The 27,695-nt window shown below is 42.1% G+C and overlaps 2 protein-coding genes across 3 annotated transcripts in view; one reads left to right on the top strand and one right to left on the bottom strand.

The window, feature by feature from the left end:
* stk26 (serine/threonine protein kinase 26) overlaps positions 1–11,711 on the top strand; it is a 26,655-nt gene extending 14,944 nt beyond the window's left edge. Inside the window, exons 2-12 of one of the 2 annotated variants that reach the window (XM_017436831.3) lie at positions 1,768–1,836; positions 1,956–2,117; positions 3,040–3,096; positions 3,256–3,364; positions 3,869–4,026; positions 6,776–6,961; positions 8,050–8,192; positions 8,272–8,368; positions 8,967–9,029; positions 9,280–9,416; positions 10,422–11,711. In XM_017436831.3, the coding sequence (XP_017292320.1) occupies positions 1,768–1,836; positions 1,956–2,117; positions 3,040–3,096; positions 3,256–3,364; positions 3,869–4,026; positions 6,776–6,961; positions 8,050–8,192; positions 8,272–8,368; positions 8,967–9,029; positions 9,280–9,416; positions 10,422–10,437 (1,197 nt within the window). In that variant the 3' untranslated portion in view covers positions 10,438–11,711. The remainder of the gene's footprint in view (positions 1–1,767; positions 1,837–1,955; positions 2,118–3,039; positions 3,097–3,255; positions 3,365–3,868; positions 4,027–6,775; positions 6,962–8,049; positions 8,193–8,271; positions 8,369–8,966; positions 9,030–9,279; positions 9,417–10,421) is intronic. The other variant, XM_017436832.3, reaches the window with a different exon arrangement.
* Positions 11,712–12,802: 1,091 nt separating this feature from the next.
* Positions 12,803–24,123, bottom strand: LOC108248212 (FERM domain-containing protein 7). The gene is made up of 12 exons (XM_017436826.2): positions 23,976–24,123; positions 20,685–20,789; positions 20,568–20,610; positions 19,016–19,094; positions 18,761–18,858; positions 17,412–17,526; positions 17,117–17,264; positions 16,514–16,609; positions 16,188–16,351; positions 15,869–15,937; positions 14,556–14,631; positions 12,803–14,203 (listed from the first exon to the last, which is right to left on the bottom strand). The coding sequence occupies exons 1-12, from the start codon at positions 24,111–24,113 to the stop codon at positions 13,028–13,030; spliced, it is 2,307 nt and encodes a 768-aa protein (XP_017292315.1). The 5' UTR covers positions 24,114–24,123; the 3' UTR covers positions 12,803–13,027.
* Positions 24,124–27,695: the final 3,572 nt, after the last annotated feature.

Here is a 27,695-nt window from a genome sequence, read left to right as displayed (position 1 = left end):
TGTCACTTCGAAATAAAGCTTGAAAAAAGTAAGAAATGAGATTATTTTTTCATATTTTTCAGAGAATAACTGACAACGTATGTAATTGGGGTATATCGTGATATATATCGTTATCGTGATATAAAATTATCCATATCGTGATGTAGGATTTGTTCCATGTCGCCCAGCACTACTCAAAGGTGTAATTTTGCTCTAACAACAACTCTCCGCTGACACATGGAGATGTTTGATATTTATCTATCATGTTGATGTTTTTTAAAAAATGGAGCCATTTGTCAATAAATTACAGTTTAAGTCACTTCAGTTTGTTAGTTCTTATGAGACGTCAGTCCTTCGTGCTCGGTGTCAGAGAGTTTCAGGTCGCCAGGCGCTCGTTCTGACAGCAGCATTCGTAGGAAACGCGTGTTATTCCTCAGAGGCGAACGTGACGTGTGGTCGAGCAGCTGTGTGTGTTCAGTTCCTGTTACCTCTAACCGTCACGCTCGTTTCCTTCTGGTTTATGAGTTTGTTCGGCTCATCGTGTTGCAGAGCCTCAGATCTGAGGAAGTTCGTTATGGTTTATGGGAAGGTGGTTTAAAAAAAAAAGCTTTTTTTTGTTCTTTTTCTTTTAAATCTAATTTACTGTTGCAGTAATTCAGGTTATAATTTGCTTTAATTATTGTATAATTTCAAATAAATGAAAATTAAGACAACATAAGATTATGTAGTTTCTCTTTCTTGTGGATGTTTTTTTGCATCAAACATAAAATTTGTCATTTTGAAGCAAATTGAAAAAGTAAAACACTTAAATACACTTAAATCATAATAGAAGATCACTTTAAAGTTTTAGTTTTTATATATTTTTAGCTTCATAATAAATTTTTGACAGGAATTTTACAAAATTTTTCTCAGATTTTGGGAATAATCTTCGAAACTGTGGACCAATCCAAATCCACCAGGAGTGCTGACAGCCAATCAGAGCCAAGAGGCGTCTCCACTGTCTAATCACTGCCTCCTCCAGTGGGCGGAGCTTTTAGAAGCACAGCAGAGAGGGAGGGGGAGGAGCCTGCATGATGTTCTGCTTTAAGCTCAAAATGTTTTGCTGCAAGTTATTGTATTTTTAGAGTGTAGCTGTGATTTAATAATTGTCTTGAAGACGTTTTTCGTGGGGGACGCCTGTAAGCTGAGCTCACCTGTGACTATAGATTCCACGTATAATCCTTTAAAAATAAAATATATTAGCAGGAAGACACTGGAACACCCAAAGATGGTTCTCTTTTTATGTTTTTCTTTTGGAGCAGGGTGGGTGGGTGGAAAAGAATCGTTAGCGGCACAACAAGTCGTTTTCTTCCTGGTGCCGGTGTTAAAAAAGACGGTTGCTTTAAATTCTTCAACATCCCCCATCCTAACCAGACTTTGAATGTTCCACAATCACTGCCCATGCCTGGAAGCCACCAAGGTTAGAATCCTGAAACAGGCAGGACCTCAGGCCGGCTGGGTGACACGTCTAACTCTACGGTTCGAACCAGTCCAGCCCCGCTCAGAGACTCACCCGCAGGTCGTCTGAACCTGGAAACACCAGCGACCCTGTCTGAAACTGCTGAAAAAGGCTTAAAAAGACTAGAAATTGAAGCCCCAAAAGATTTAAACTTTGTTTCATGGTCAGGGACAAAGTCTTACAAACCAAACATCCTCATCATGAACACGTCTAAAAGGTTTCCTGTTTGATAAAAAGACACGCGGATTGCAGTAATTTCAACTTTCTTTGTTTCTTTTTGCTCTTCTCAGAATTCGCAGCTCGATCCAGAGGAGTTGTTCACGAAGCTGGATCGAATTGGAAAAGGATCGTTTGGAGAGGTGGGCGCGATCTGGCGTTCTTTTATTCGTTAAGGACTTTTAAAAATAAAAGATCCCTTCGTGGTTATCTCCTTTCCGTCCCGTTTTTCGTCCTGACCGGCTCCGTTTTCCTCCCGCAGGTGTTCAAAGGGATTGACAATCGCTCCAAGAATGTTGTTGCCATTAAGACGATTGACCTGGAGGAGGCGGAGGACGAGATCGAGGACATCCAGCAGGAGATCACGGTGCTCAGTCAGTGCGACAGTCCCTACATCACAAAGTACTTCGGCTCCTACCTGAAGGTCAGAACAGACCCGGGATCAGCCGAACCCTGTCATCATTCTCCTGTTTTAGGTTTTCTCCATCTAAGTGCTTCTGCAGAAGGATTCTGCTTTTTTAGTCGTTCAGATGTCGAAACGTTCGGCTCATCCAGGAGATAGCTGCTGTCACATTTGGCTTTTATAACTTTTGTACTATTTTTTTTTAATATATTTTACTTTATTTGCAAATATTTCCCCATAAGAAATTTATTGAGATTTCTTTAATTCCTTAAACTACATTTTCTTTTTAAAATCTGAGCATACTAGCTCTATTTTTGTCCCTTTTAGCTATTATTCTGCTACTTTTAGCTAACCGTTTATTACTTTAAGCTGACATTCTGTGGCTAGCTAGCATTTTTCTGCTTTTAGGTTTAGCTAATGTTTTACTGCTTTTAGCTTTTAAATAGCGTCTTACTTTGCCTTGCCTTTTAACTTTCAACTTCTATTTTTAGCAAACGTTTTGCTTCTGTTATGTTTTTGCTGTAATTTTGTTCCTTTTTTTAGCTTTTACCAAGTGTTTTGTTCCTTTTAGTTTTAGCTAACGTTTTGCTACTTTTAGCTTTTAAATAGCTTCTTGCTTCTTTTAGCTAGCATTTTTTCTTTTTAGCTTTCAACTTATCTTCTATTTTTAGCAAATGTTTTGCTTCTGTTATGTTTTTGCTGTAATTTTGTTCCTTTTTTTTAGCTTTTACCAAGTGTTAAGTTCCTTTTAGCTTTAGCTGTGGTTCTGCTGCCTTTCCCTTTAGCTTGTGTTACCGTTCTTCAGCTTTAGCCTCTCACTTTTAGCTTCTTCTCGTCACTCATCTCTCAGCGTTCAGGCTCCCGTTTTCCTCCTGACATGATTGTCGTACCTGAAGCGTTTTGTTGCTGTTTAACTTCACTTCCTGTTCCGTTTCCTGTTCAGGGCAGCAAACTGTGGATCATCATGGAGTATCTCGGTGGAGGTTCGGCGCTGGATCTGGTGAGTCTGCAGACATCATTTCAGCCTTTCTGTCGTAACGTTTGTCTGTCAAATCTGAGGCTGAATTCTTAATATTTGTCCTGAACGAACGTGAACCGTGTTTGAGCGTTTTGCTGAAGGTTTCAGCTGTTTGTCGTCGCCTGTCTTGTGCTCCCGCAGCTGAAGGCCGGCCCGTTCGAAGAGTCTCAGATCGCCACCATGCTGAAGGAGATCCTGAAGGGGCTCGACTACCTGCACTCGGAGAAGAAGATCCACAGAGACATCAAAGGTGTGGAGGCTGCAGAACCTGGACTTCATGGTTCCACGAAGGAGAACGCTGCAAAAGATTTAAGATGAACGAGACAAAAGGAGCAGGACGCTGTTCTGCTTATTGTCAGAAGTAGAAAAATACTAACTAAAAGCAGCAAAAGGGAAGTTAAATGTAGCAAAATGAGCTAAAGGCTAAAATTTAAAAAAGGGTGGCGTAGCTAAAAGTAGCATAAGGCTAACGAAAAATATCAAAGGGTTAGCTAAAAGTAGCTAAAAAGTAAAACTACCTTCCGAAAATGAAATAAAGACAACGTGCTGAACATCCTGATATGCTGAATCAGCATTTATACAAAAATGAGATCAGATTTGTGAAACATGAGGTTGCAGACGTCCAAAGATTAACCTGACCTTTGACCTTTCACATCAAAGAAATGCACAAGATCAGTTCTGTACGGGCGTTTAGCTCCTTTCAGGTTTTATAGCCACTGTTTGGTTTAAGCTGATAATCTGATCGTTTCCACAGCCGCCAACGTCCTCCTCTCGGAGCACGGCGAGGTGAAGCTGGCCGACTTCGGAGTGGCCGGTCAGCTGACCGACACACAGATAAAGAGGGAAACCTTCGTGGGGACGCCGTTCTGGATGGCGCCCGAGGTCATCCAGCAGTCCGCCTACGACTCAAAGGTCAGAACTGACGCCTTTAATCAGCACTTTTAGTCCTTTAGCTCCTTGTCTGCCAGAAACTTCATTCCTTCATCTCTGCCAAGCTCGATGTCGCTGTGTTTACTTTTGGCGGCTCACCACACCTATATGTGCTTTGAGTGTGATGCGTCCTGCAGTGGGCGGGGTTTTCCCGGTAGGTCCGAGTGTCTCGTGGTCGATGAAATGTGTGTTTAGGAAAAACGAACATGGCTGTGAACGCCGGAGCTTTAGCTCACAAACGCAGCTTATCGTTGGAGAGACTCCCCTGCTGTCAGACACACCGCTTTCACAAACACTGACACACCTTCAAAATAAAAGCACAGCAAAAGCCTAAATTTCTGGTTTTTCGTTGACCCTCCCGCAGGGCGAATGGAGATGTTTATCTGGCCAAATGTCGAGGCCGGAGCCGAAGCTAAAGTCGACTGCGCTACAAAAACAAACTGCACCTTTATTTACCTAAAAGCAGAAGCCTTCTGTAGTTATGGCTGATTGTTTCTGAAATGCCGTCCGTCTCCTCTTAAACAGACTGAAACACAAACCCTTTCATTGTAGTCGTTATGAGGAAGGTCATTTGAATGGGTGATCCTCATCTATTCATTTACATGCTTTTATTTGCTCGCAGGAAGCGTAGATGCTTTAGATGCCTGCAGCCCTGGGTATAAATCCTGGATGGGACAGACTTTTCCTAAATTCAGGGACGATGGGTGCAGTTTTCACCCAGGCTGCAGGACTCTAGGAGGAAAATAAATCTGACTCCATTGCTGCTTCGTTGGTAGAACAAGTTCACATCTATGGGGAGTTTGTTGTTGCTTTTTTAAAATTTTGCATATCGCTGAGGCAACCTGAACCACGTGGGGCCTGCTGTTGTTCCTGACTCCGAGGCTGTTTGCATTATTTCCGAAGCGCCCTTGGTTTTATTTGCATGCGATGGAAAAAGGCCCCCGCCGCTGCGAGTGACGAACTCGGAGAGGTTTTCAGGTTCACCGGGATTCCCTCGTCAGCCTCTTTGTTGTGAGGCCAGCTGCCTTTAAATACAAAAGGGCCGTGTTTCGCAGGAGGAGCGCAGCAGCTGGCATCAAACGCCGAGTCTGGTTTCGAAGCTCAATAACGAGGTAAACAAAGGTTTAATGAACTGACGTCTGCGAAGGCGTGTGGATAGAGACCAATCCGTCTGGGTGTGTTTGCAGCGTCTCTTGATGTGGTTCTGTGTTTAAAACTGCTGCTTTCCTTTTCTAGCTTTGCAAAAATTCAAAGTGACTGGAAATAAAGGAATCATTTTCTTTAAATTACTCTATTGATCCTGCAGCTATAATCCCACCAGCCTTTATATGAAACACTCTTTGCTGAAGTCGTTTATATCCTCTGATAATAAAGGAAATGAAGACGGATTAAATTGTTGAAACACCAGATGGTTTGGAGACGCCACAGACGCTTCCGTACGACCGTAACCTGAGCACTTGGAACTAGTTTGCTAAGAGAAAAGACATTTCTGCTCCGTGTACAGTTTGGGTGGGTGTGAATGTACGATCAGTGATCCGGTGCCAGATTTGTGACGTTTTTAATCCAACTGAATGCTTGTTTAAAAGCACATCATGTGGAAATTTACAGATTTGGAGACTTTTTTTTTTTTATTTTTCCTTCCCTAAAATAAGCTCAAAATCCTCTTATTTTATCTGTTAATATTGGTCCTTTCTGCAGGGTTTTTTGGTACTTCCTGTTTTGTTTTAACCATCTGGATCCTGCACGCTTTAAAGCCCAACAACCAGAAACGACAGATTGTCTATAAAATCTGCAGTTTGTAGTTTTAACTCCTTCCTCTTTAAGGACCTCCTCCTGAAAGGTGCGGTCTGATCTGATTGGTCGACAGGCAGGAAAACTAAATGTTTACCTGGACTATAAGAGGCGTTTGAAGGGAGGAAAACTACCTGTTTAAATGCACAAAACCTCTAAAACCGTAGGAACGGGTACATGCAGCCACCTGGTCGTTGTGGCAGACAAAGTGCCTCTCAAATCACCGCAGAAAGGAATCGGGATCTCCTGACGCCTGCAGCAAACACGGCATAAAGCGTGACCCGTGTGCTCAAGTTTCAACCTGATCTCGAGTCGCCCGAGCCTTCCGTCGATCTCCAAACCTAACGGAGCGTCAAGGAGAGGTGACGGAGATAAAAATCTCACAAAAAAAAAACCCTCCTTAACCTCCGGGTCGTGGTTGTAACCCTAACTTTCCCCGAACCCCGGTCCAGGACGCATTGGTTAGCACACTCGTATGAAACGGCTTTCAGGAAGAACAAGATGAGTTTCCTGGGTGGTTTTTAAATTTTAACAGAGAACAATAAAGAAGGATCACGAGTGTGTGTGTGTGTGTGTGTTCCCGCCACGTGCTGCCATATGGTTGTCGTGTCGCGGTGACTGTCGTTTGTAACGTGACCCCGAGCAGCTCGGCCCGGAGCGTTTCTGCGACCGTTTTTTGTTTTGAGGGGCAGACGACTGTTAAAGTAATGGAGAAGACGCGAGCTGGAGTGTGTTTCCTCGCTCATGTTGACATATGGTTACCGTGCGTTAAGGCGCTACGCAAACAGCAGGCTGTGGTCAGATGTTTACATACACTCATGAGCGTGAATGTCATTTATTTGTGCCGAAGAAAGAAGTCCATATATCTGATAAAAGTCCAGGTTAGTCAAACACGATAAGAAACCAACAAGCTGATTATTTTCCGGCTGTGTCTCTGCAGGCGGACATCTGGTCGCTCGGCATCACCGCCATCGAGCTCGCCAAAGGTGAGCCCCCGAACTCCGACATGCATCCGATGCGAGTCCTCTTCCACATTCCCAAGTCTTCTCCTCCGACGCTGACCGGAGACTTCTCCAAGAGCTTCAAAGAGTTCACGGAGGCCTGCCTGAACAAGGACCCCACCTTCGTAAGACACATTAGGACTCAGTGTCGGGCTTCTGACAACCAAACATTTTAATACGTCCAGTAAACGAAAATATATTTTATATAAGATCATCCATGATGGTCGTCTGAAGTGGAATGACTCGTGGCCCAAAGTTTCCCTCACTGGAGGGAAAAGAATACGTTTAAAACGGTAATTAGCCAAAGAAAAGCTCAAATCTAAGACCAGCAGAGCGGGAACTAAAAGGTAAAGTTAGTAAAAACAGCAGCTAAAGGCTAAAACCACCAGAATAGTAGCTAAAAACTGAAATTATCCAAATAAATCCGAAAAGATAAGACCAGCTAAACAAAAGCTAGAAGCTAAAATGAGGAAAACCGGAGCTAAAAGCTAACATTAGCCAATCAGAGACTCTAAAAGTTGCCAAAGTTTGAAACGGAGATGATGTGTGATCTGTTAGCCCTCAGGGTGACTCTCAGCCACTACCACGCCACGTTTCAGCTCAATGTGTTAGCTGTGGCGGCCATGTTTATTCAGGTTAATCGCCTGTAGATGTGAGTTTATTTTACAATCTATCCAGTGGTTCTGGAGATATTTTGCTAACAGATGGACAAACGACCAGGCGATAATAAAAAGCACTCGTTTTAAAATAACTCTGTGTGCAGATTAAACATTTTCATGACAGAGACGGGAGACCGTGTCCTTCAGGGAGACATCCTGGACAACATCTGTTTGCTCAGAAACGCTGAAGTTTCTGTTCTGCTCCAGCTTTCACGTGAAATAAAGTCGCTCTTTGTGATAAAACTACTTAGAAACATGCAGGCTGTGAAGGAATAAAAACAGTTTTCTGTGCCTCTTTAATATTATTCTTTTCATCTTTACATTTAGTCATTTTGTTGATTATTATTTTCTGGGCTCAGTTTGTCTGTTTTAGTTGACATTTTGCTGCCATCTAGTGGACAATCTTTTTATTTCTAGTCCCTCAGTCCTGTTTCTTTCCTGAGCTAATTTGATTCTAAAAAGTAACCCTAAACAGAAATGAAGATCTCTCCTTCTTTTGTTCTTTGTAACCTTGACTGAGGCGTCGGTGACCGTTGTGTCTTGTGGTCCCGCAGCGCCCCACAGCCAAGGAGCTGCTCAAACACAAGTTCATCGTCAAACACTGTAAGAAGACGTCCTACCTCAGCGAGCTGATCGACAGGTACAGGAGGTGGAAGGAGGAGGGGCACAGCGACAGCAGCTCCGACGACTCCGACAGGTGAGTTTAAGCCCCCCCCCCAGCGCCTCGTCTGCGGCGTCGGTCCGCTCGCTAACGGCTGCTTTGTCTTCGTGTGAAGTGAATCCAGTAACAAAGAGAACAGCGAGTCCCCAGCGTGGTCGTTCACGACGGTCCGTAAGAAGAAACCGGAGGGCAGGAAGGTCCTCAACGGAACGGTCAGTACGATCAGCGGAGGAAACTTTTATTAGGAACGGGAATATTTGTACTTCCTAACCGGTCAGGAAACTTGTTTCTGTAAGAAAAACTCTTCCTTTTTCAGGGGTCTCCACAGCAAGTCCTCCATCTGTCCTCCATGTCCTCTTTGTCTCTAACATCCTTCTGTCCCTCCTCTGCACATGTCCTCTCTAACTTTATCTTCCAGTCCTTCAACCTGTGCTGGACCTCTGATGTCCTCAGTCCTCATCCCGTCCATCCTCGTCCCTCAACATCTTCAGCTCTGACACTTCCTGTTCTGTCTCCAAACCAGACAACATGGCTGCTCTGTTAACCTTTCCTTTGACCTTTGACCTTTGCTCACTCCTGACCCTTTTCTCCGTCCACGCCGTCCTGCCTGGACTCTCTTCTTCACCTCTTTACTCCCCGTCCTCCTGGACAGTCCTGCACCTCTGTGACCTCTGACCTCCTTGTAGCCTCACTGAATCTCTTATATGAGCTAAAACTTAAAGAAGTCCATCTACACAGTAGGTGTAGAAGACGTGACGTGTCCTGACGTCTGCAGAACTTGACTTTAAATAAACTCTCCGCTCTTTCCAGGCTCAGGATCAGCTGAGTAAATCTGCCAGTCTGACCACGCTCATCTCTCCCGTCTTCACCGAGGTCAGTGCAGACACACATGTAAAAACGGGCCTGAAGTCGGGTTCTGTTGGGTTCACTGCACACGTTCTGCCAACAAAGACGTTTTTAGGCTGGACTGAACGTGCAGCCCAGTTCTGAAGAAGCTGTAAAATGTAAATAAAAACAGACAAGTCTCGATCTGCAGGTCATGAAGGATGATAGGAAGCCCATCAAACACTGAAAGTATATTTGAACGTCATGGCGTCTTATTGAAGTTTGTCTCCGTCTGCAGCTGAAGCAGCAGCACAAGGAGCACTCTGAGCAGCGATTGGCTATCGAGGAGCTGGAGCGCAACATTCGATTGGCTGAAGACGTGTGTCCTGGCATCACGGACAGGATGGTCACGCACATCATTGCCAGGTACCAAAAGTACGTTTCTCACAGCTGTCTGTCTTATTTTGTCCTTTTCCTTCATGCATTTCAGCTGATTTGATTCTGGAAACTCTGTCCAAGTTTTATTTTACTTATTTAACAAAGTAAAAGTACAGAAGTTTAGATGTTTTAATGTAAAAACGTTTATTTTTTAAAGCTCTCGTCTCCTTAAAGTGCCCTCTCTCTTCTGATTGGTCCAAAAATAATAAGAAACGAGCTTATTTATCTGTTTGGGCTGAACCGGATCAGCCGGAGGACCAGCTGCAGATGTTTTCAGATTTAGTCCTGCAGGAATATCACGATATCTCTGCCAGAACGACCCTGAATCACAAACCTGACAGCTCGCTGCAGAACGATGCTCGCAGACGGGTCTTCCAAAGGTTCGCAGGGCTTCTCGTTTTCTTTGTGAGCCACAGAGGCTCGATAACTTTTATCTTTGTTCAAATAATCTCTCAGAATAGAGTCAGGTTTTGTCCCGAAGCCGTCTCAGGAGCAGCCGAGCTGTCCTCTGAGAGGATGTCCACATCTAAAAACCTCAGAGAGGATAAGAACTGCAGGAAGGCCGTCTTTGTTTCAGAGGTGTACTCCAGTAGATTACAGGTGGGGGCGGCTGACAAACCCGAGCAAACCGGCGGAGATGGGCGACAAAATAATGTGCACGGCCTAGACTACAGTTCTGCAAACCGTGTGGAGGAAAATAGGACAAATATTTCAAGAAAGCACCGCTCCAGATGACTGCTCGCTTGGTTACAAACATTTGCTCACAGTTTCGAGCCCCCGACTGGACTCCAGCAGTGAGATTCCACCTTAAGTTCTGCTCGGGTCGGCTGCCGGTTTGGTTTTATTGGACAGTTTGTCTCCACCTGGTGTGGGTTTCAGGTTATTGTTATTCATGCAGAAAGAACTGAGCGACACTCTGAATAAACCTGAAAAAGCACACGACCCAGTTGTGTTTCTGTTGTGTTACGTGTCTGTGTTACGGTTTGTCGTTCCAACCCGCAGGTGTACGACAAACTGAAGGGAGGACGGACAAAAATCAGGAAGAGACTGTGTCTGCGTTCGGTCCCACTGCTGGATGAGGAAAAACAGGAGATTTGCTGTGCGAGGTCTCCCCCCCCCCCCACACACACACACACTCACACACACACACACACACACACACTAATAATGTAATATATACACTATATTTTATAAAGTCACCGCTGCTGGTTTGAGGACGTTTTCCCTCACGAGGTTCATTTGAAGTGCGGCTGCGTTTGAGATGAAATGGATTATTGGAGTTGCCATTACGTGCCTTATTTCTTTTTTGTTTGTTTGTTTGTTTTTCTAATATTTTCTAAAAAAAAAAAAAGAGCTGTTTTTAAAGAGAGTTTTGTCTAAAGCCCACCCAGATGTTTCCTGTAAATGTCTGTATGTTTGTTCTGTAGCACTTGAGACGGATTATTTGCCAACAGTTCATTTTGTTTTGTGTTTTCAGTGGTTTTTATTTACAGCTCCCAGATCTGGGTTTCTGTTCTGGGCACGTTCCCCCCCCTCCTCCAGGTGGAACCTGTGGTCATTTTATGTTGACTTTGTGTTTCCTGTGGGGGGAAAAAAGAGAAAACTTGCACTAAAACTGCACAAACTTTAGAACTTGTGAGACATTTTTAGTTTCAGGTTTTCACAGGGAGAATCCTTTGACCCACTCGGGGCTCATTTTTGGGAGCTAACAGAAACTAGCTGGGCTAGGCAGCTAGCGGCGTGCTAACCGGTGAGCTAACTGGCTGCTTTAGCCTCCCAAAGTAAAAAAATAAATAAATAAAAATCAAACTAAATGTTGACTTGAAGTCTAAACGTACGAACTTCTGTTCTCATTCAAGTGGCAGCCATTTTAGCTTTGCTTTGGGTTGTGGAATAATTTTTACTGTGAAATTTTCATCATTTTGTGTTTTTTTTCAGAAACCTTTCTGGTAGTTGTGTGAATGAAGGACGTGCGAGCAAAGCAAATGTCTTCCACCGACCCGTGGAGTGTGCAGCTTGTTGTGTTAAAATGTTTTTAATGACGTATATCAGTAACGTAGTTGTTCCAAAAGCGTGACGGGAGCTGTAAATAAATATTTTACTGATGGTTTGTACCAAAGACACTATAAGATTTGGTCTGTATATTGTTTTTTTTTTATATATCATAAGGGATTTGACTGTTTGTTTAAGGGGGAATTGTAAAATGACAGATGTAAGATTTTACAGAACTATACCGTTTTTTTGTAGCTGGATTTAGAGTTTTATGAATAAATATTTAAGTTTGATTGACAAGCTTTGTCTTTTACGTGATTTATTTTCTATATAAGCTTCTAAAATCTTGTTTAAAAGCCTCATAATGGATGAAATTAACCGTGTGGACACTAGAGACCACTCTTGTTTGTACAAGATGCCGGTTTAGTTGCTCGAATTCTGCCGAGGCGACGTTTTTACTGTCAACACACCAAAGAAAATGTTAACCACAGAAGGTTAAATCAATCAAACATTAATTTATAAAATAGGAGAACGAAGTCTAATGGGATGAGCACGACACCACTGGGTCACTGGTTTTCATAGATCAGGGGGGTCAGACTCCAGACCTCGAGGCTCCGCTGTCCTGGAGGTTTTAGGTGTTTCTGCTCCAACACACCTGATTCAAATGGTTTAATCACCTCCTCACCAAATCATCAGGTTCTCCAGGAGTAAGTCATCCATTTAAACCAGGTGTTTTAAAGCAAGAATATCTAAAACATGCAGGAGAGCGGCCCCCGAGGAACGGAGTTTGACACTGGTGTCTTAGATGATGCAAGAAAAAGTGTGCAGTCAGAGCTGCAGCTTACTTGTTATGATAGGTTAGTGTGGTGGTGACAGCATGAAAGATCTGAGTAACAAACTACAGGAAATAAGATCCAAAAACCACTGAAGGAATCTGCAGCAACGATCCATTAAAGCAGGGGTGTCCAGTCCTGGTCCTCAGGGCCTCCATCCTGCAGGTTTTACTTGTTCCTCTGCTCCAACACACCTGATCTGAATCAATGGTTGATTAACAGGCTTCTGCAGAACATGAAGAGGTGATTTAACCATGAAGCAGGTGTGTTGAAGCAGAGAAACAAGGAAAACCTGCAGGATGGTGGCTCTGAGGACCAGGATTGGACACCTCTGGGTTAGAGGATCTAAACTTGAATCTTTTAGTTAAAAGAGCTAGTTGTGGGTATTTAGTTGGACCATATAAATCATGGTTCTTTGGTTAGAGGATATAAACATGGGTTTTGAATAGAAGATCTAATCATAAATCTTTGGTTAAGGAATCTAATATGGGTCTTTGATTAGATCAGGGGTGTCCAACCCTGGTCCTCAGGGCCACCATCCTGCAGGTTTTACTTGTTCCTCTGCTCCAACACACCTGGTGCACATTTATTGTTGTTAATCTTTAAACAACAAAATGTTCATGAGGTATTAACTGAATCTATAGATTCTTTAAATAATCTAAGAATAAAACCGAAAACAGGTGAACAGAACATCATTTTTAAGAAACTGTTTTCACTAAAACAAAGGCAACGGTGCATTTATTTCACTCCTTATTTACAGCCGGCAGTAAAATCTGTTCGTATCTAAAGTGTGACTTGAGTGATCTTCGCTGCTCCTTTCGCCTCCTCTCCTCCTTCACTCGGTTGTTTCCTGTCCTCTTCCTCCTCCTCCTCTTCCTCCTCCTCATCCAGCTGCAGACTCCCGGAGGAAAACCTCATCCTGGCTAACCCGGCGGGCTGAGCCCCCTTCCCCAGCTGATGAGGCGGGCAGTAGTACGGGTAGAAAACCTCCGGGTCGGAGTCGCTGTAGCTTCCGGTGCCGCCGCCGAGCACGCACACTGACGTGGGGCGTTCGGGTAAGGGGGAGGAGTTAAGTGGGAGGTAGGTGGGTCGGGAGGGCCGCGTCAGGTGAGGGTAGTACCCGAGGGGCCGAAACTCAGAGGCGGGGTTAAAGGTCGGGTTTGTACTCCTGGAGAGGTGGAACTTGACATCCGGTTGGCTCGCCACGCGGCGCGGCAGCCCGGGCAGGAAGTTGGAGTCGTCGCTGTAATGTCCCTCCTCCGTGCGTCCGGCGCCGAAAAGCCTCGCTCCATTGCTTCCTGCTTGGTAGACCTTTGCCAGTCCCAGTCCGCCTGAACCACACGGGCGAAAGTTCCTCCTGATCGGGGAGACGGATGGCGAGTCGTGGCTTAACGGGTAGAAGGCCGGCCGTGAGACGCCATCCATCGGCACCAGGTCCCGCCTCCGTATGTAAGGGAAGCGCTCCAGGGAGGAAACGCTGACGTAGTCTGATAAGTAGGGGTGTCTGGTGAGCGGCGAGGGGCCGGCGAACGGGAAGGACGGGAGGACCGGGTGGTACTGGTAAGCCGGGGTGTTGGGGTAGAGAAGAACCAGCTGCTGGGCAGCATCTGGGTGTGGCTGTGGGTTCGGCCGCCGTCTCGACCGGTTGCCATAGACACCGGCTAGCCTTTGGGCTTGGCGCTGCGCCCCGTTCCGTCCCCCGCTTGGGTCCTCCATCAAGGACGTGGAGGACGATCGTAACTTGGGCGACGGGGTTGACTGGCACAGGGACGGAGAAAGGGGAGTGACCTGAGCCAGGGGGTGTGGCCTTTGGTTGACATGATAAGACGATTGGCTGCGTCTAGCCCCTCCCTCCATTTCAGTGTCACTTAGACCACGGCGATGGCGGTCCATTTCGTCCTCACTGTGGACGCCCAGAGCCCGGTTCGGCCGGGGAAATGGGAGGGATTGTTCGTATAACTGAGGAGGAAAAACATAAAATTATTGGTTAATAAATCTGTCGGTTGTTGTTCTCGTCGATACGCCAGCGTGGAGTCAAAGACAACTGGACGTCCATTTTGATTCACGAAGACGAGAAGAGAAACATGGTCCAGTTGTCTTTGAGTCAACCTGCTGGGGTTATCAGTCGTATGCATCATCATTATCCTCATACGGCTGATGAATTTTCATTAAGGACGAGATCGAGCATCAACTCATTCTGACGTTTGTCCTCTTTTCTTTCTTAAAACAATACCATCTGGTTATTTGCTCCTCGTCTGATGTGCTGTAGGTCCAGGAATGAGTGTAAAACCTGTGACTTGTGTCTGATTACCTGTTTGGAGACGTCCGTGAGGAGATCAGGAGAAGATCGACACTGTCTGGGATCGAAGTCTGACTGACCGTAGGTCCTACACAGGAAGACAGGAAGAAAAGAACCAATAACACAAATGAATATTTAATTAATCACTAATTGATATTACTGTCTTTGATTTCTAAACAGACTTCCTCAACTTCAGATTGTTTCCAGGACAGAATGGGTTCATTAAATACAAAAATCATTTCAGTTCTCCAGTTCTCAGTTCTCACGATATCCATGAACTTTCTCTGTGGCCTTTCTCGTTTCCTTCTCCCTGACGGCTCCATATTCTACATCCACCGTCCCCTGATCCCCCCTCTTCCTGCTACAGTTTCATCCCTCCACCTCTCCAGACTCTCTTCCACCTGCTCCCTACTTTCACTGCAAATCACATCGCCCTCTGGAAGCGATGAAAAGACTTTTGATGAATAGAAAAAAAAAGTTAAATTTAAAAACTTTTAGTTGGCGTTTGGGAGCCTTTGGTGTCCTCGTTCAGTCCCTCCAGGATTTCTCGGGGCATTTTCCTAAAAGTTGCGATTTTTATTTTTACTAAAATCAATAAAAAACCATAACTTTTAATATATAAACCAAAAATACTTCCTAGTTTTGTAAGATAATTCCCAACAAACCCTGACATTCTCAAAAGGTGCTTTATTTGAGAACTTTGAGAGCTTCTAAACTGACATTCATGAGCATTTCTGGATTGTTCCTGGTCTGCAGCTCTCCTCACATGTTTTGCAGACACAAAGTGTTTGTCGATGCGTTTATGTTCCATGATTACACTGCAGGACGTGCAAAACAGCTGCAGCTGGGGAGGAAACTGGTTTGCTGAAATCTTTGTGGGCAAATGTGAAGCATTAGCGCACATTTTGGCTTCGGTCGCTGCTCCTGCACGCTCCCGGCATTCTGATGTTAACAGGAAGTGACGTCACGTGTCTTCTTCCTGAGTTATTTGGGGTTATTTTGTATTCCACGCTACACAAACCCTCAAAGAAGAGACTAGACCGCAGAAACGGTGGCGAATCACTTTAGAAACAATAAATATTGGGTTAAAGTTGCAGGAAAGTTGCAAAAAGTTGGGCAAAGTTGCAAAAAGTTGCGATTTCGTGGGGTTTGCTTGATTTTGCGTTAATAGTTGCGATCGCAACATCGCAAAATCCTGGAGGGTCTGCTTGTTGTGTTACTGCAAGGCTCCCTTTTTAATTACATCATTAGGAATTTAATTTGGTTATTTCTGCACTCTTTCGCTGAGTGGTCTCGTAAATCTGCTCAGTAAAATCACTCCTTACCGTTCGAACCCTGAAGGCTTCTTCTCTCCTGATCCCAGACACTCCAGCAGCTGTTTCTGGGTTCTCCCACTGCGCCACACAGCAAGATCATAAAAATAGTAATAAGAATAACAACTGGTGATTATCAAATATGAGAACCCATTATAGACCTCTGGTGAAAATGATCCACACATTTCTCAGAAAATAAACTTTTAGTTGAAAAATAAATCACAAATATGACATAAAACTGTAAAACAGCCAGGTTTTGGTCAGAAATAACTTGACTGTATCCCGTTTTCAGCTGTTTGTGTGTAAACATTTGTGCTTCTGTGTGTTTTACCTGTATCTAAACGTGGATCCCTTGCAGGATAGCAGAGTTTTATGGATGGGCTTCGGTTCCTCAGGCAGCTTGAAGAAGGCGTGATACTCCACACACATCTTCCAGAACAATTTACAAACATCCCGGCTGGCCATGGCAAACTCTAACGTGTCCTTACACGATGGCTGGAAGGACAGGAAGGAAGTCTTCAGGCGACGTTTACACCATGTGTTGCTCACTTTCCAACCAAAAGATGCTTCACATAAACTGCTACTCACTTTAACACCAACTAGTCATAATGTTTTGGCTCACTTATAGATGAATAAACTGAATAAACAGGTCCTCACCCCGACTTTGTCGTAAAGTTTAATCAGGAAGTGTTTCCCCTTGAAGCTGAGTTTGCGGATCTTTGCCCAGCTGAACGTGTTGATTTTAGTGTTTCCCTGAAAAACACACAAATAAATATGGAAAAATACATAAATAAATTCTCACAGCATTAAAAGAAAGTTTAAATTGTTGTAAGTAAAAGTATTTAATCGTGTGGAAATCCTGGACACTTTAAATCTGCAGGTTTTGGTGGAAAAACTGAGATTTTTAAAAATGTTTTCCAAAGTGGAGATTTTTAAAACTGATGTGACTGAAAATATGATGACATGGCAACTTATTTCTCTTGTGACTGCCATCACTTTGTGCCCTAGAAACCAAAACAACAACAGAGCCGTTTTTATCTGCTTTTTATTTCTACGTCTGTCTCATTTTATCCTGAGGAAACTAAAGAAGGGGAAAATGGAGCTGCAAGCGTTCAGAGAAAACGTCGAGCCGAGCTGATCACGTTCTTCCTTTGGAGTTTGATGTGAAGTCTCGTATTTCGGCAGCTTTGTTAGAAACGTGGATGAAAAGAAAAGTTTTTTTTATTATAGACTGGATGTTTCAGCGGGGGAACCTCGTACCTGAAAGACCAGAACTCCAGAGTGTGTGACGGCCAGGTTGATCCTCATTCCCTCGCCGTCGTGAGCGGCGTGAGGCCGGATGCCGTACATGTCCAGCTTCCGGGCCACCTCCAGCAGCTGGACGTCCGAGTCCGCTGGAGACACTCCTCTGTCCACGGAGACACAAAAACAACACGTCCTTCAGAGCGGAGAGGTTCGAAAACCAGGAGACCAGCACTTTGAGTTCAACATTAAATCCGATGAGGAAACAAAGTTTGTGCTGAGAAAAAGGATTAAAAACGTGTGAACGTCTTACCTGTGTCTTTTATGAAATTTGATGATTTTGTTGTCCAGATACTCCTGATTGGGAACGTAGTGCTTCATCTCCAAATGTTGGTAGTCCAGCTCCTCATCATAGTCCCCTATCTCTGCTGTAACACAAACATCCACAACATTTTCTCTGACTTTAAACTATATTTTCTTGTGTTTTAAATGAATACATTCAAAATTTAAAAACGTGGGTCTGTGCACAAATCCCAATTGCCATAAATACTACATCCTGGTATGTACCAGGGTGATACCTAGTACTAACAGAGTACATATCGGGTACTTTTATGTTGGCTGTTTAGCGGGCTTTAGTACTGTTAATTAGTCATGTTGTACTTTTAGTTTAGCATTATCATGTTTCAGTTTATGTTAGCTTATATAGCCTTCCTGTACATTTAGTTTAGTTTAATTTATCTTAGCTCATTTTTTAGATATTGTTAGATTCCTAATTGTTGTTTAGTTCAGCTTTAACTTTATCATGATTTCATTTAGATTATTTTAGCTACTATTTTGACCGTCTTAGCTCATGTTTAGTTTCATGATTTTATTTAGATTATCTTATATTTCATTTAGATTATATATGATTGATGTTTTTACTTCTGTATCTCTATATTTGATTATGATGTTTTTATCTGTATTTGATTCTGTACCTGATTGTTGTTTCTGTCTTGTAAAGCACTTTGGGTCGCCTTGTTGTGGAAAAGTGCTACATAAATAAATCTCACTTCACTTCACTTCACTTACAGCAGGGGTGTCAGACTCCAGGCCTCGAGGGCCGCTGTCCTGGGAGTTTTAGGGTTTTTCTGCTCCAACACACCAGATTCAAATGGTTTAATTACCTCCTCACCAAATCATCAAGTTCTCCAGGAGCATGGCAACAAGTCGTCCATTTAAACCAGGTGTTTTAAAGCAAGAACACGTCTAAAACATGCAGGAGAGCAGCTCCGAGGAACGGAGTTTGACACCTGTGACTTACAGGGTATTTACCTGGTATTTAAATGGTACAGACCTCATATCTATGGGTACATGCCTGTTACAGACCTTTAACAGGTACCTAACTGGTATATAGGGGGGTACACACCTGGTACCTATGGACCTAACTGGTTATTACAGGGTACATACATACCTGGTACTTCCTGGGTATTTGCCTGGTAATTACAGGGTACCTAAAAGAACTGGACTGTACTGTAAAGTGACTTGTTGATCTCTGGGTATCGACCCACTAAGTTCCAGGTAAGAACCCGGTAAAGACCAGTTAGATACCCGGTAAGTATTAAGCCACCCAACTGCTTCATGGCTAGTTTTATCTCAGATGTTTGTTTTTTTTTAAGTACTTACACTGCAGTATGTGTGAGACCAGCAGGGCGGCGCTGTTGTCGTTACATGTCAGACTGCCGTTGGATAAATCCTGTTTTATCTGTAAGGCAAAAAGGTACCTGCAGGTACGGAACAGTTACACGGGATTAAAGTGACAATCTGCAGGTGTTCTTTGTGAAACGCTGATCTTAATGCTGACGCACACAACAATATTAATGCAAAAACAACTATTATAAATGTTATATTAAAAGACAAAGAAAGAAAATCAGACTTCACCTGGTGAGGCCTCTCTTTAGTTGTCCAGGATCTGGTGGGAAGAATTTAACTATAAACCTAAAGAATAAATCACTGGTGTCTGACAGAAAGGAAAAGAAGAAACAGTTTAATTTCCTCAACTAGTTTTTGATTTAAAAAATGAAAATGCATAAAACAATTCATCAGCATTTAGCTAGGAAGCTAACTCCTTCAACTCTTTCATTTAGGCTAACTGCACTGAAAACACGGATGTTATCGCGACACATTTTGTTTATTTGTTGTTGTTGTTTTTATTTATGTACTTGTTTGTAACTTTGCCTTTAATATGTTGCTCTAAACATTTTAAAATTTCATATATATTAAATAGAAACATGCTAACAAACTTGTCTGTTAGCATGTTAGCATGCTGTTTAGCTAGCTTCAGGGGACAAATGCTTCACAGAACTGATTCCAGTAAATTTAGGCTGTTGTTTGAATTTTTAACCTTTTAATCTTTGCTAAATTGGCTTTTCTGCTGATTGATATTTCTTCTTCTACAAGTTAGCTCAAACTGACTTAAAACACCAAAATTTATTTATTTTTATTGAATAATTTGGGTTTATCTCAGTCCAAATCAGCTTGGGTAACATTTCATTTTTACCAGTTTTTTAGTTTACATAAATTTAACCGTTTATCAGTTCTGCAATAAACTTTCACGTTATGGAATTATCATTAAGGTCTAAATCTGTATTTAACCGTGATATCGCTCCTGGAAAATTGGTTTTGTAAAGCAATATTTTAAAATTCGATTCAGTGAAATGTGTCAAATAAATATGATCTATTTAAAGACTCTCAATGCAAAGTCATGAAGACTAGTTAAAAAAAAATGAAATAAGAGGCAAAATCTGCTCTACTTCTTTCTCATAATGATGGTTAACTTGTGATCGGCTGTCAGAAACAGCCAAGGTGATTTAAAACAGAGCCATGAAAGAGCTGTTTGATGCATTTTTAGCTCCGATTTGTTGAGTAAAGAATGCAGATAAACATCCATTTATTCCTCGGATTCAGGCAGAGTGTTTTGTTTACATTGAGTGCATACCCGCATTTCGGAAATGCATATCAATATATCTGGAAAACAACTTGAGTAAACGCTCTCAGACTGCAACATTTCATGTAAGGTTTTCAGGATAATGCTTGATTTCATTACGATGAGCACCTTTAAAGTTTAAAAAGCAGACAAATCAGGATTTCTTCTTTTAAACCTTGCCCAACTAAATAAATAACAGCTTGGTTTCGTAACGGAGGAACTTGCAGCTTTTTATATTTCAATGCAACATGTGGCTTCAGTACATAATGTATTATAGATGTTATTTAGTGGTTTCTCTGCTTTATAATAATTATATTTAATTGTGATAATGGCTGTAACAGTTTAGGTTTAACAAAGTAAGTTCTTGTTCTGCAGATAATGTTAAAAATAAATCATTTATAATGGGAATTTTAAATGAGGTTCAGGTGACCTGATATAAACAGAAACCAGCCTGATTACTGTTCATATGTCCTCTTATTGTGCTTTTATTTTGAAGAAATTACTTACATTTAATCTGTTTGACTAGAGGCTTCAGCAGTTCCAACCAAACCTGCAACAGAAACTCATTTAAAGGGGCAGAATAAAGAGTAAAACGTGAACGTTTCAGTGTTTATTACTCCTTACATAATGGCCACTGTGGTGCCTGAACTCCAGCCCAAAATACTCCTTTTCCAGCAGTTTCAGATGACCACAAACTTTGTTGAAGAAGTCACCACCTAAAACATTTTGCTGAAAAGAAGGAGATTAAATTAAAGTGGGTGTTAGTGTGAGAGGATAATTGGCTTTTTCTTAATTCTTAATCTGGAGGTTCTCCAGGGACCCGAATACACCCGAGTTCAGTTTTCTTCACTGGAACAGAGAGAATAATGAGATTCAGTGTAATCCACCGCTGATATAACCTGTACACGTGCTGATACAATGTAAGTTTTAGTTATTTATTGTAATTTTTTTACAGTTGGCTGAAAAGAGACTCACCCACTGCTGGAATAAGCTGCTGTGAGCTAAAACTGAGAGAAGAGGACCTCGAAGAGCCGACAAAATGAAAACAATTAGGGGCAAAACTATTAAAAATATCAGTTTTTTCATTATCAACACATAAACGTGTATAACTCAGTCAGTTTTACAGGTTTTGAGCTAGAATTTAGTGTGGTAGTAGCTGAGAATCGTCCCCAAGTCGTACTTTAAGCCCGAACAGATCGTATGAGATCTTTATTTTAAACTCTGGCTTGCAAGGCGGCGGGCGACGCGCATTCCTTCAGGTTTTTGAGCTAAATAAAGTCTGAAAACTAGATTTTACTTCACAGCTGAGTGAAGCTGAATCTCTCATCTGTCCTCTGTCATCCCTTTAATTACCGGGACAGTGTTGGTTCATTGTTTACTTGCTGCAGGAACAGGTTTTTATTTTTATTTATTTATTTTTTTTTAGTGCTTCCTGTCTGCTAGCTGGTGATTAGCCACGTAGCGTGGGTCACTTGAAGCCATTTATTAACTTGTCACGAAGAAGAGGAGGGAAACAGCAGCTGGTACCGATTATAGAGCGAACACGGACCCAAGTGCTGATTAGTGGAAACAAAATGTCCGTCCTCAGAGCGGTTAGGAGGGCGGGGGAGAGTGATTCATCTGCAGAACGCGGGATGGAAAATGGCTGAAACAGAACAGAGTTAAATCAGTTTTCATTCCTGAGATACATGTGATAGCTCAGGTTAGCTTAGCTTAGCATTCTGCATGTTTGTGCACAGCTGGAGTTAGCGCCAAAGCGTCGAGATATGCTTGAATTTTCAGAACGGAAACATTTTTTTACGTTGAGAAACGACGTTTCGGTCAAATCTGTTGATGCTCAGAGTTTGGGCTGCAAAAAGCAACGACCACAACTAATTTCAGCTCCATATCTGGAAAGTTAATAAGTTAAAGGCTATTTTTTTAAGTTGTCGATTAGCTATTTCAGTTTCATTGCAATCTGTCCGGTCGTTCATGAGATATTTTGCTAACAGACAGACAAAAGACCTCAGTTGGTGCTCGGGGTGGATGTTGGGAATGACGCTCAGCTACCACCACACCACAGTTTAGCTGAATATATTAGCTGTGGCGGCCATCTTGAATTGGTTTGACTCCAGAAGTGCATCGAATGATTCATCTGGTGGTTCATGAAATTTACCAGCAGAATTTGTTTCTTTCATCAGTTATTCCCGGTGTGATCATTTAAATCGAAGCTAAAGGCTTTTAGATATAAAATACTACAGAGAATAAATCTGCAGTAGAACTACGGACACCAGTGGTAATACTTAAATACTTTATTTCTGAAGCCTGTCGTTCCATAAAGAACTCCCACCGTACAGAAAATATGTCTCCTTTGTGTGGATTATGGTCTGTACGTCAATCTGCTCTTTTCTTTTTCTCCACTTCTCGTCGGATCATTAATTGGGTTTTTGCCCTGAAGCTTGGAGGATTGGGGTCAGAGGAAAAACCTCTTTCCTGTCCTGGCTGAGCCCCTGTCTTTGTCAGACCCTTGTGGACAAATAAATCCTGAAACCGAACTCTTCAACAACCTTTTGGTGGTTTAAAACTCCAAGTGGTCCTTGGAGTGACGGAGGTCTCAGCTGCGGCGCTGCTCTGGTCTTCAGTCCAGATTTATCACAGTTTATTTTAGCTCTGGCCCTTCTGTTCTTCTGTTCTTCCTCTTCTTCACGGTGTCTTTCCTTCACCCTCCTCGCCTCCTCCAGTAAAGATGCTCCTGAAGACCCCGGAGGCTCCGGGGGAATCTCATGGGGAGAAGAGAAATCATGGGCGTGGAAAATGGAGCCACTTCGCGAACGCACACTCGGGCGGACGCACTCCGAGAGTCGCTGCCTCGGAGGAGAGGTCACTGAGCTGAAAACAGGAAGTTACTCTGACCTGCATGGTCAGAACGTGGGCTCAGATGGTATCATTTGGTCTTTTAATCCAGAAAGTCTGTTTGTTGTTTGGGCCAGAAAGGAAATCCAGATTAATCTAAATGAAACCCAGACTTGTGCAGCTTCAGGCAGACGTTCAGGTTTGTTGATGTTTAGGAACATGTTGCAAAGATGGGCTTGATCCTGCAGCACAGACCACCGAGCCACCGTGTCGTAAAGATAATATCTTAAAAAAAAACTGCTCTGTCGTCTGAACACTACATGCAGACGGAAATATATTAGATATGCGTGTCAAGAAGAGTGCGATATAACTTTCAGCAGCAGTAGTTTGTACAACGCAGAGGAAATTTGCAAGAAATTGCAAAATATTTCCCCAAAGACAACAACAGGATTTGAACCTGATGAGCGCCTCGTTCAGAGCTGAAACGGGTCCCAGGAAGTTGGACCCTACATGTCTGAACTGATGTTTGGATCTCTTTATAGGTTTGTTTTTTAAATCTCAGTTTAAGTTTTATGAATTCTGGAGATTTCACCACAGAAAGTTTAACTTGGCGTGTGATGATGTCATCCAACCTCTCAGCTGTCTAATAATCACAGATATCTGTCTTCTCTCACTCCTTTAGGACCTTTTTTTAGGAGGAAGGAGGATGGAGGAAGGAGGATGGAGGATGGAGGATGGAGGATGGAGGAAGGAGGAAGGAGGATGGAGGATGAAGGAAGGAGGACGGAGGATGGAGGATGAAGGATGGAGCAGCAGGAAGTTTTCTGCTCTCACTGACTGATGGACTCACTGTCAGCTTCTGGAGACGGCTCTGAAATCTGATTTATTTGAGTTTTTACAGAAGTAAAACATTCAAAGTGACTTCCTGTTTCATGGAGTAAACAGCTGGATGCAGGGATTAATTTCTGATTAAATTTAGTTTGTTTGATGCTGTTTTTACTCCATTAGTGACAGAAACTGAATCAAACTGCGCGGCTAAGAGAAGAATATTTGTTTTTATTTGTTCTGTTTTCATCCACTTACCTCCACCTCGAACGTGCGCTCGCTGTCGTCCAGGAAGATCACGCGCAGCCGGAGCTTGGTCTCCTTGGAGACGCGGGGTTTGGTGGCGAGACCCCCGAGAGTCCCGAGAGTCCGGGTCCGCGGGCGTCGGTCCCCCATGTCCCCTCAGGACCAGCAGCTCGAATCCATCTCCCTGAGAGGCTCAAAGGAACGGCTTCAGGCGCTCCTCCTCCTCCTCCTCCTTCATCCTCGCGCCCGCCGCTGCTGAGGCTGCTGTGGGAGGCGCGCGCTCTCCGGGATGCGTCATGGCGCGCAGAGGTGGTCCTGATGGAGCCCCGGGACCGAGCCCAGACCGGCAGGAGGGTTCTGACGCCTCTGAGAGGTTCTGCTGGGGCTGCCTTCAGCTCCTCGGCTCATTTAAAACACTTTAAAAATCTTAGAACTTCAGAGTAAACATCAACATTAAGGTCCAGAACCGAAACCCAAACAGACTCATGGATTTGTGGCTTTTAATGGTTAAATAATTATAACAACTTGAGTAATTTAAAAAAACAAGAACGGGGCAGAAGTTTGAATTTATTGTTGATAATTCCTCTGATTCACCTGAATCTGGTAAAATTTTGTGCTGAAGGTTAGTTTAGATCAGTTTGTGAACAGCAGCTGAAAAATGGAGCTAAAATTAAAAAAAGCATCATTTTTATTAATAATATTATTGCTATCCTGTCATTTTGCCTATTTTTCAATAACATCAGTTAAATGTTTATTTTCATTTACCTAACACTGACATACAGTGACGTTAACATGCTTTTATTTTGGTAAGCCACAATCATTTTTTTTTTCATTTGGAGTGACTTTATTTTAAACTAAGATATTCTCTGTTCTCCACAGTTTATTTAACCACCATTTCAAACATTAACAGATAAAAAAAACGGTTACGTCTGAAATATTTCCATCTGGAAGGTCTTTATGAGGCATGTATGCTTCATGTAGTGATGCCACCGTGTGTGTGTGTGTGTGTCCTCTATAAGAATAATATAAATTTCACGGTGGCTGCACGCTTTTAGAGTGATGATCTGTGCCAAAGTAGGCCAGTAGTGCAGATCCTTGTTACGCCTGCAGCATCAGCTGAGCACTTAGTGTGTGTGTGTGTGTGTGTGTGAGACCACATTGAAAGTTACACATCTTCACATTTTCTTATGCTGTTGCACGTGTTCGTCTATTAGACAAATATCTCATGAAGCAGAGGGCAGATTTGAATCTCTGATCTCAGTTTACGCCTAAAACTCTTTAACTTTTGGAGGCAGCTTGATTCAAGATGGCCGTCACAGCCAACTGACTCTAAAACCCCTCCTCACAAAAATGGCTACAGCTCAGTTTTTTACAGATATGGAGGTAAACCCTTTGCTGAGACTGATCCCCAACACTCAGTATGACTGCTAACAGATACAAATCATTAAAATCTTTGTTTTAAATGTTATTTTGTTTCTTTTTGTTGCGAAAAAACAACAAACCTACAATAAAAACAGCTTTTTATTGAAGTAATTCTATACAATATCCATAAAGTCTTCTTCTGAGGCATTTTATTGCTTTACTTCATGTCACAAATTACAAATTAATTAGATAAGCAGCATTAAAAGATGTTTGGTGTTTTGATTAGGGAGAAAACTGTCAGTTTACATATCAGGAAACCATTTTAATGCAAAATTAAGCACTGAATCATTCACAAATGTCTGGTATTTGCTGGGTGATGAACCCTGTCCAGTTCTAATTGATATCAGGGCTGAAGAGCTCTTGAGCAAGGCACCAAGATCCACCAACTTCTCCACAAACGTCCCTCTACCTGCTGGGTAAAATGTAATTTATGACCAGAATAAGTTGTGATTAGTTTTCTGGAATCTGCTCTGCCTGTTTTGACAGAGATTTTTTTGAAAAATGAGTTCTTAAATTAATAAAATAAAATAAATGTCCTAAGGAGTTCAGTGATAACTGAGATACACCTGATTTATTTTTATTTTCAGAGCCACATTTTGGCCACTAGATGGAGCTAAAGACCAGCTGATAACCCAAACAGGTGTCATAAAACCTAAATTGATTTCAATTTAAGCTTTTATACAAATGAACAAACCATGTTTTGTAAGCTGTTGTCTCTTTTGGTCTTCGAAAAGAAGCGGTTATACTTTAAATCGGCCATGTTTTCACCTGAAAGTGAGTTTATCAGCAGATTTGTTTAGTTAAATCGTGTTAATCTTGAAACGGACGTTGAGGGAATGGTCCAAAGTCGGCGGGTGAAGTTATTTTCGAAAATTAATTTTAAAATCCTTTCGAAAGAGATAAAAACAACTAGTCTGGAGCTTTAACATTTATATATCCCTTTTAATCCGTACCAAATATTTGACTTAATATTTTTGTGTTTAAGTATGAAATAATCATCTTTTAGGGTTTACGATACCCCCTATAGTGGACCGTACCAAGTCTTCAGCCCCGCCGTTAGCTTCCAACTGCGCTAACGTTTCCGTTAGCTAAATTAAACGGCTCCGTGTTACAAGAACACAAGCCAAGTTTAACCAAACCTTAATAAGTAAATGTACAAATATATTCATTTTTCACGTTTCCCCTCTTTGAGGGTTTTGAATTAGACGTTCAAAGCGCCAGAGTGTTGAAAGGTGAATGCGAACTTTTCTAACTTTTAGGTTTCAGTTTAGCTAGCAGACGTTAGCAGCAAATGTTAGCAAACACGCTTATAGCAGTTTGTCAGGTTGGATATTTGTTGAAATGTGACAAAGCAGGACGCCTGCATGGTCTATAATAATTTATAAATAAATATAAATATATGGACAACAACAATAAATATTTACTTAGCATTTAAAACTCTGTTACGTGCCTTTTGGAACCTCTGTTTTAAATCGAAAGGTACAGAAGCTAAAGTAATTTTGTCTACTTTATCGGATAAAATTTTTTTTTTTTTTTTTACACAAATCTAGTGTAAATTTCTGGAGTTCAGAGGTAAAAGAAAATAATGAAATACCTGTGCTCTACTTGGGACAAACAGTAAGTTAAGTTATTGAGATTAAACTCTTATTTCACTGAGTATTTTTAAAAAACAAATGTAGTTTTTATTTAAGTTTTGTTGTTAATTGAAGTAAATGTTGAATAAAAGAATGTAGATTGCTGATTGATGCCCAGGTTAAATAAATATAATGAGGAACAGACCTGTCCTGCTCAGATAGGAATGTTTCTTGGTTTTTATTTGCTGTTTTGCTATAAAATACCTTGACGTTGACGTCTGATTTGAAGGATTATTGTGTTGTGAACTGATGTTTCTGTAGAGACGTTTTTTTTTTTTACCAATATTTAGGTTTTTTGTCACACTTAAGAGGCAAAAATTAAATAATTTAAATCAAATATCTTCTGTCTGTAAAATGAGCTTCTCAGAACCAGGATTTGGTTTGATAGTTAATCATTTTATTCCCAAAATTCCTTAAATAAAACGAAACAAATGACGGTAGGCGACTGACACGGTTCATTCTTTATGTAGTATTTTGATTTTTGAGTTTGTAAAGTGTAAAGAAATTCCCTATTTTACTTCCCCTGACTAATGAACGCCATGAAGAGACAAAAAATAAATACATTTTTCACGTTGATGGTTAACGTGTCCGTAAATTAGACGTTTGTAATCAATATTTAGGACCAGATACTGGCTGCTGTTTGTGTTTGTTTACCTACAGAAAACAGCTGAAGTGG

This window comes from Kryptolebias marmoratus, linkage group LG7 (assembly GCF_001649575.2).
Source record: "Kryptolebias marmoratus isolate JLee-2015 linkage group LG7, ASM164957v2, whole genome shotgun sequence".
NCBI lineage: Eukaryota > Metazoa > Chordata > Actinopteri > Cyprinodontiformes > Rivulidae > Kryptolebias > Kryptolebias marmoratus.
Note: the sequence above shows the minus strand (reverse complement) of the source record. Positions and strands in the feature narration are given on the sequence as shown.

What these genes read in the sequence shown, in the direction of transcription:
- LOC108248212 (XM_017436826.2), bottom strand. Translation starts at nt 24,113, where the DNA reads ATGGGGGACCGACGCCCGCGGACCCGGACTCTCGGGACTCTCGGGGGT. An exon ending in AGCGCACGTTCGAGGTGGAG is followed by an intron (nt 20,790 to 23,975) that starts GTAAGTGGATGA and finishes CCTTCTTTTCAG; the next exon opens with CAAAATGTTTTAGGTGGTGA. An exon ending in TCTAGTCAAACAGATTAAAT is followed by an intron (nt 19,095 to 20,567) that starts GTAAGTAATTTC and finishes CCTTTCTGTCAG; the next exon opens with ACACCAGTGATTTATTCTTT.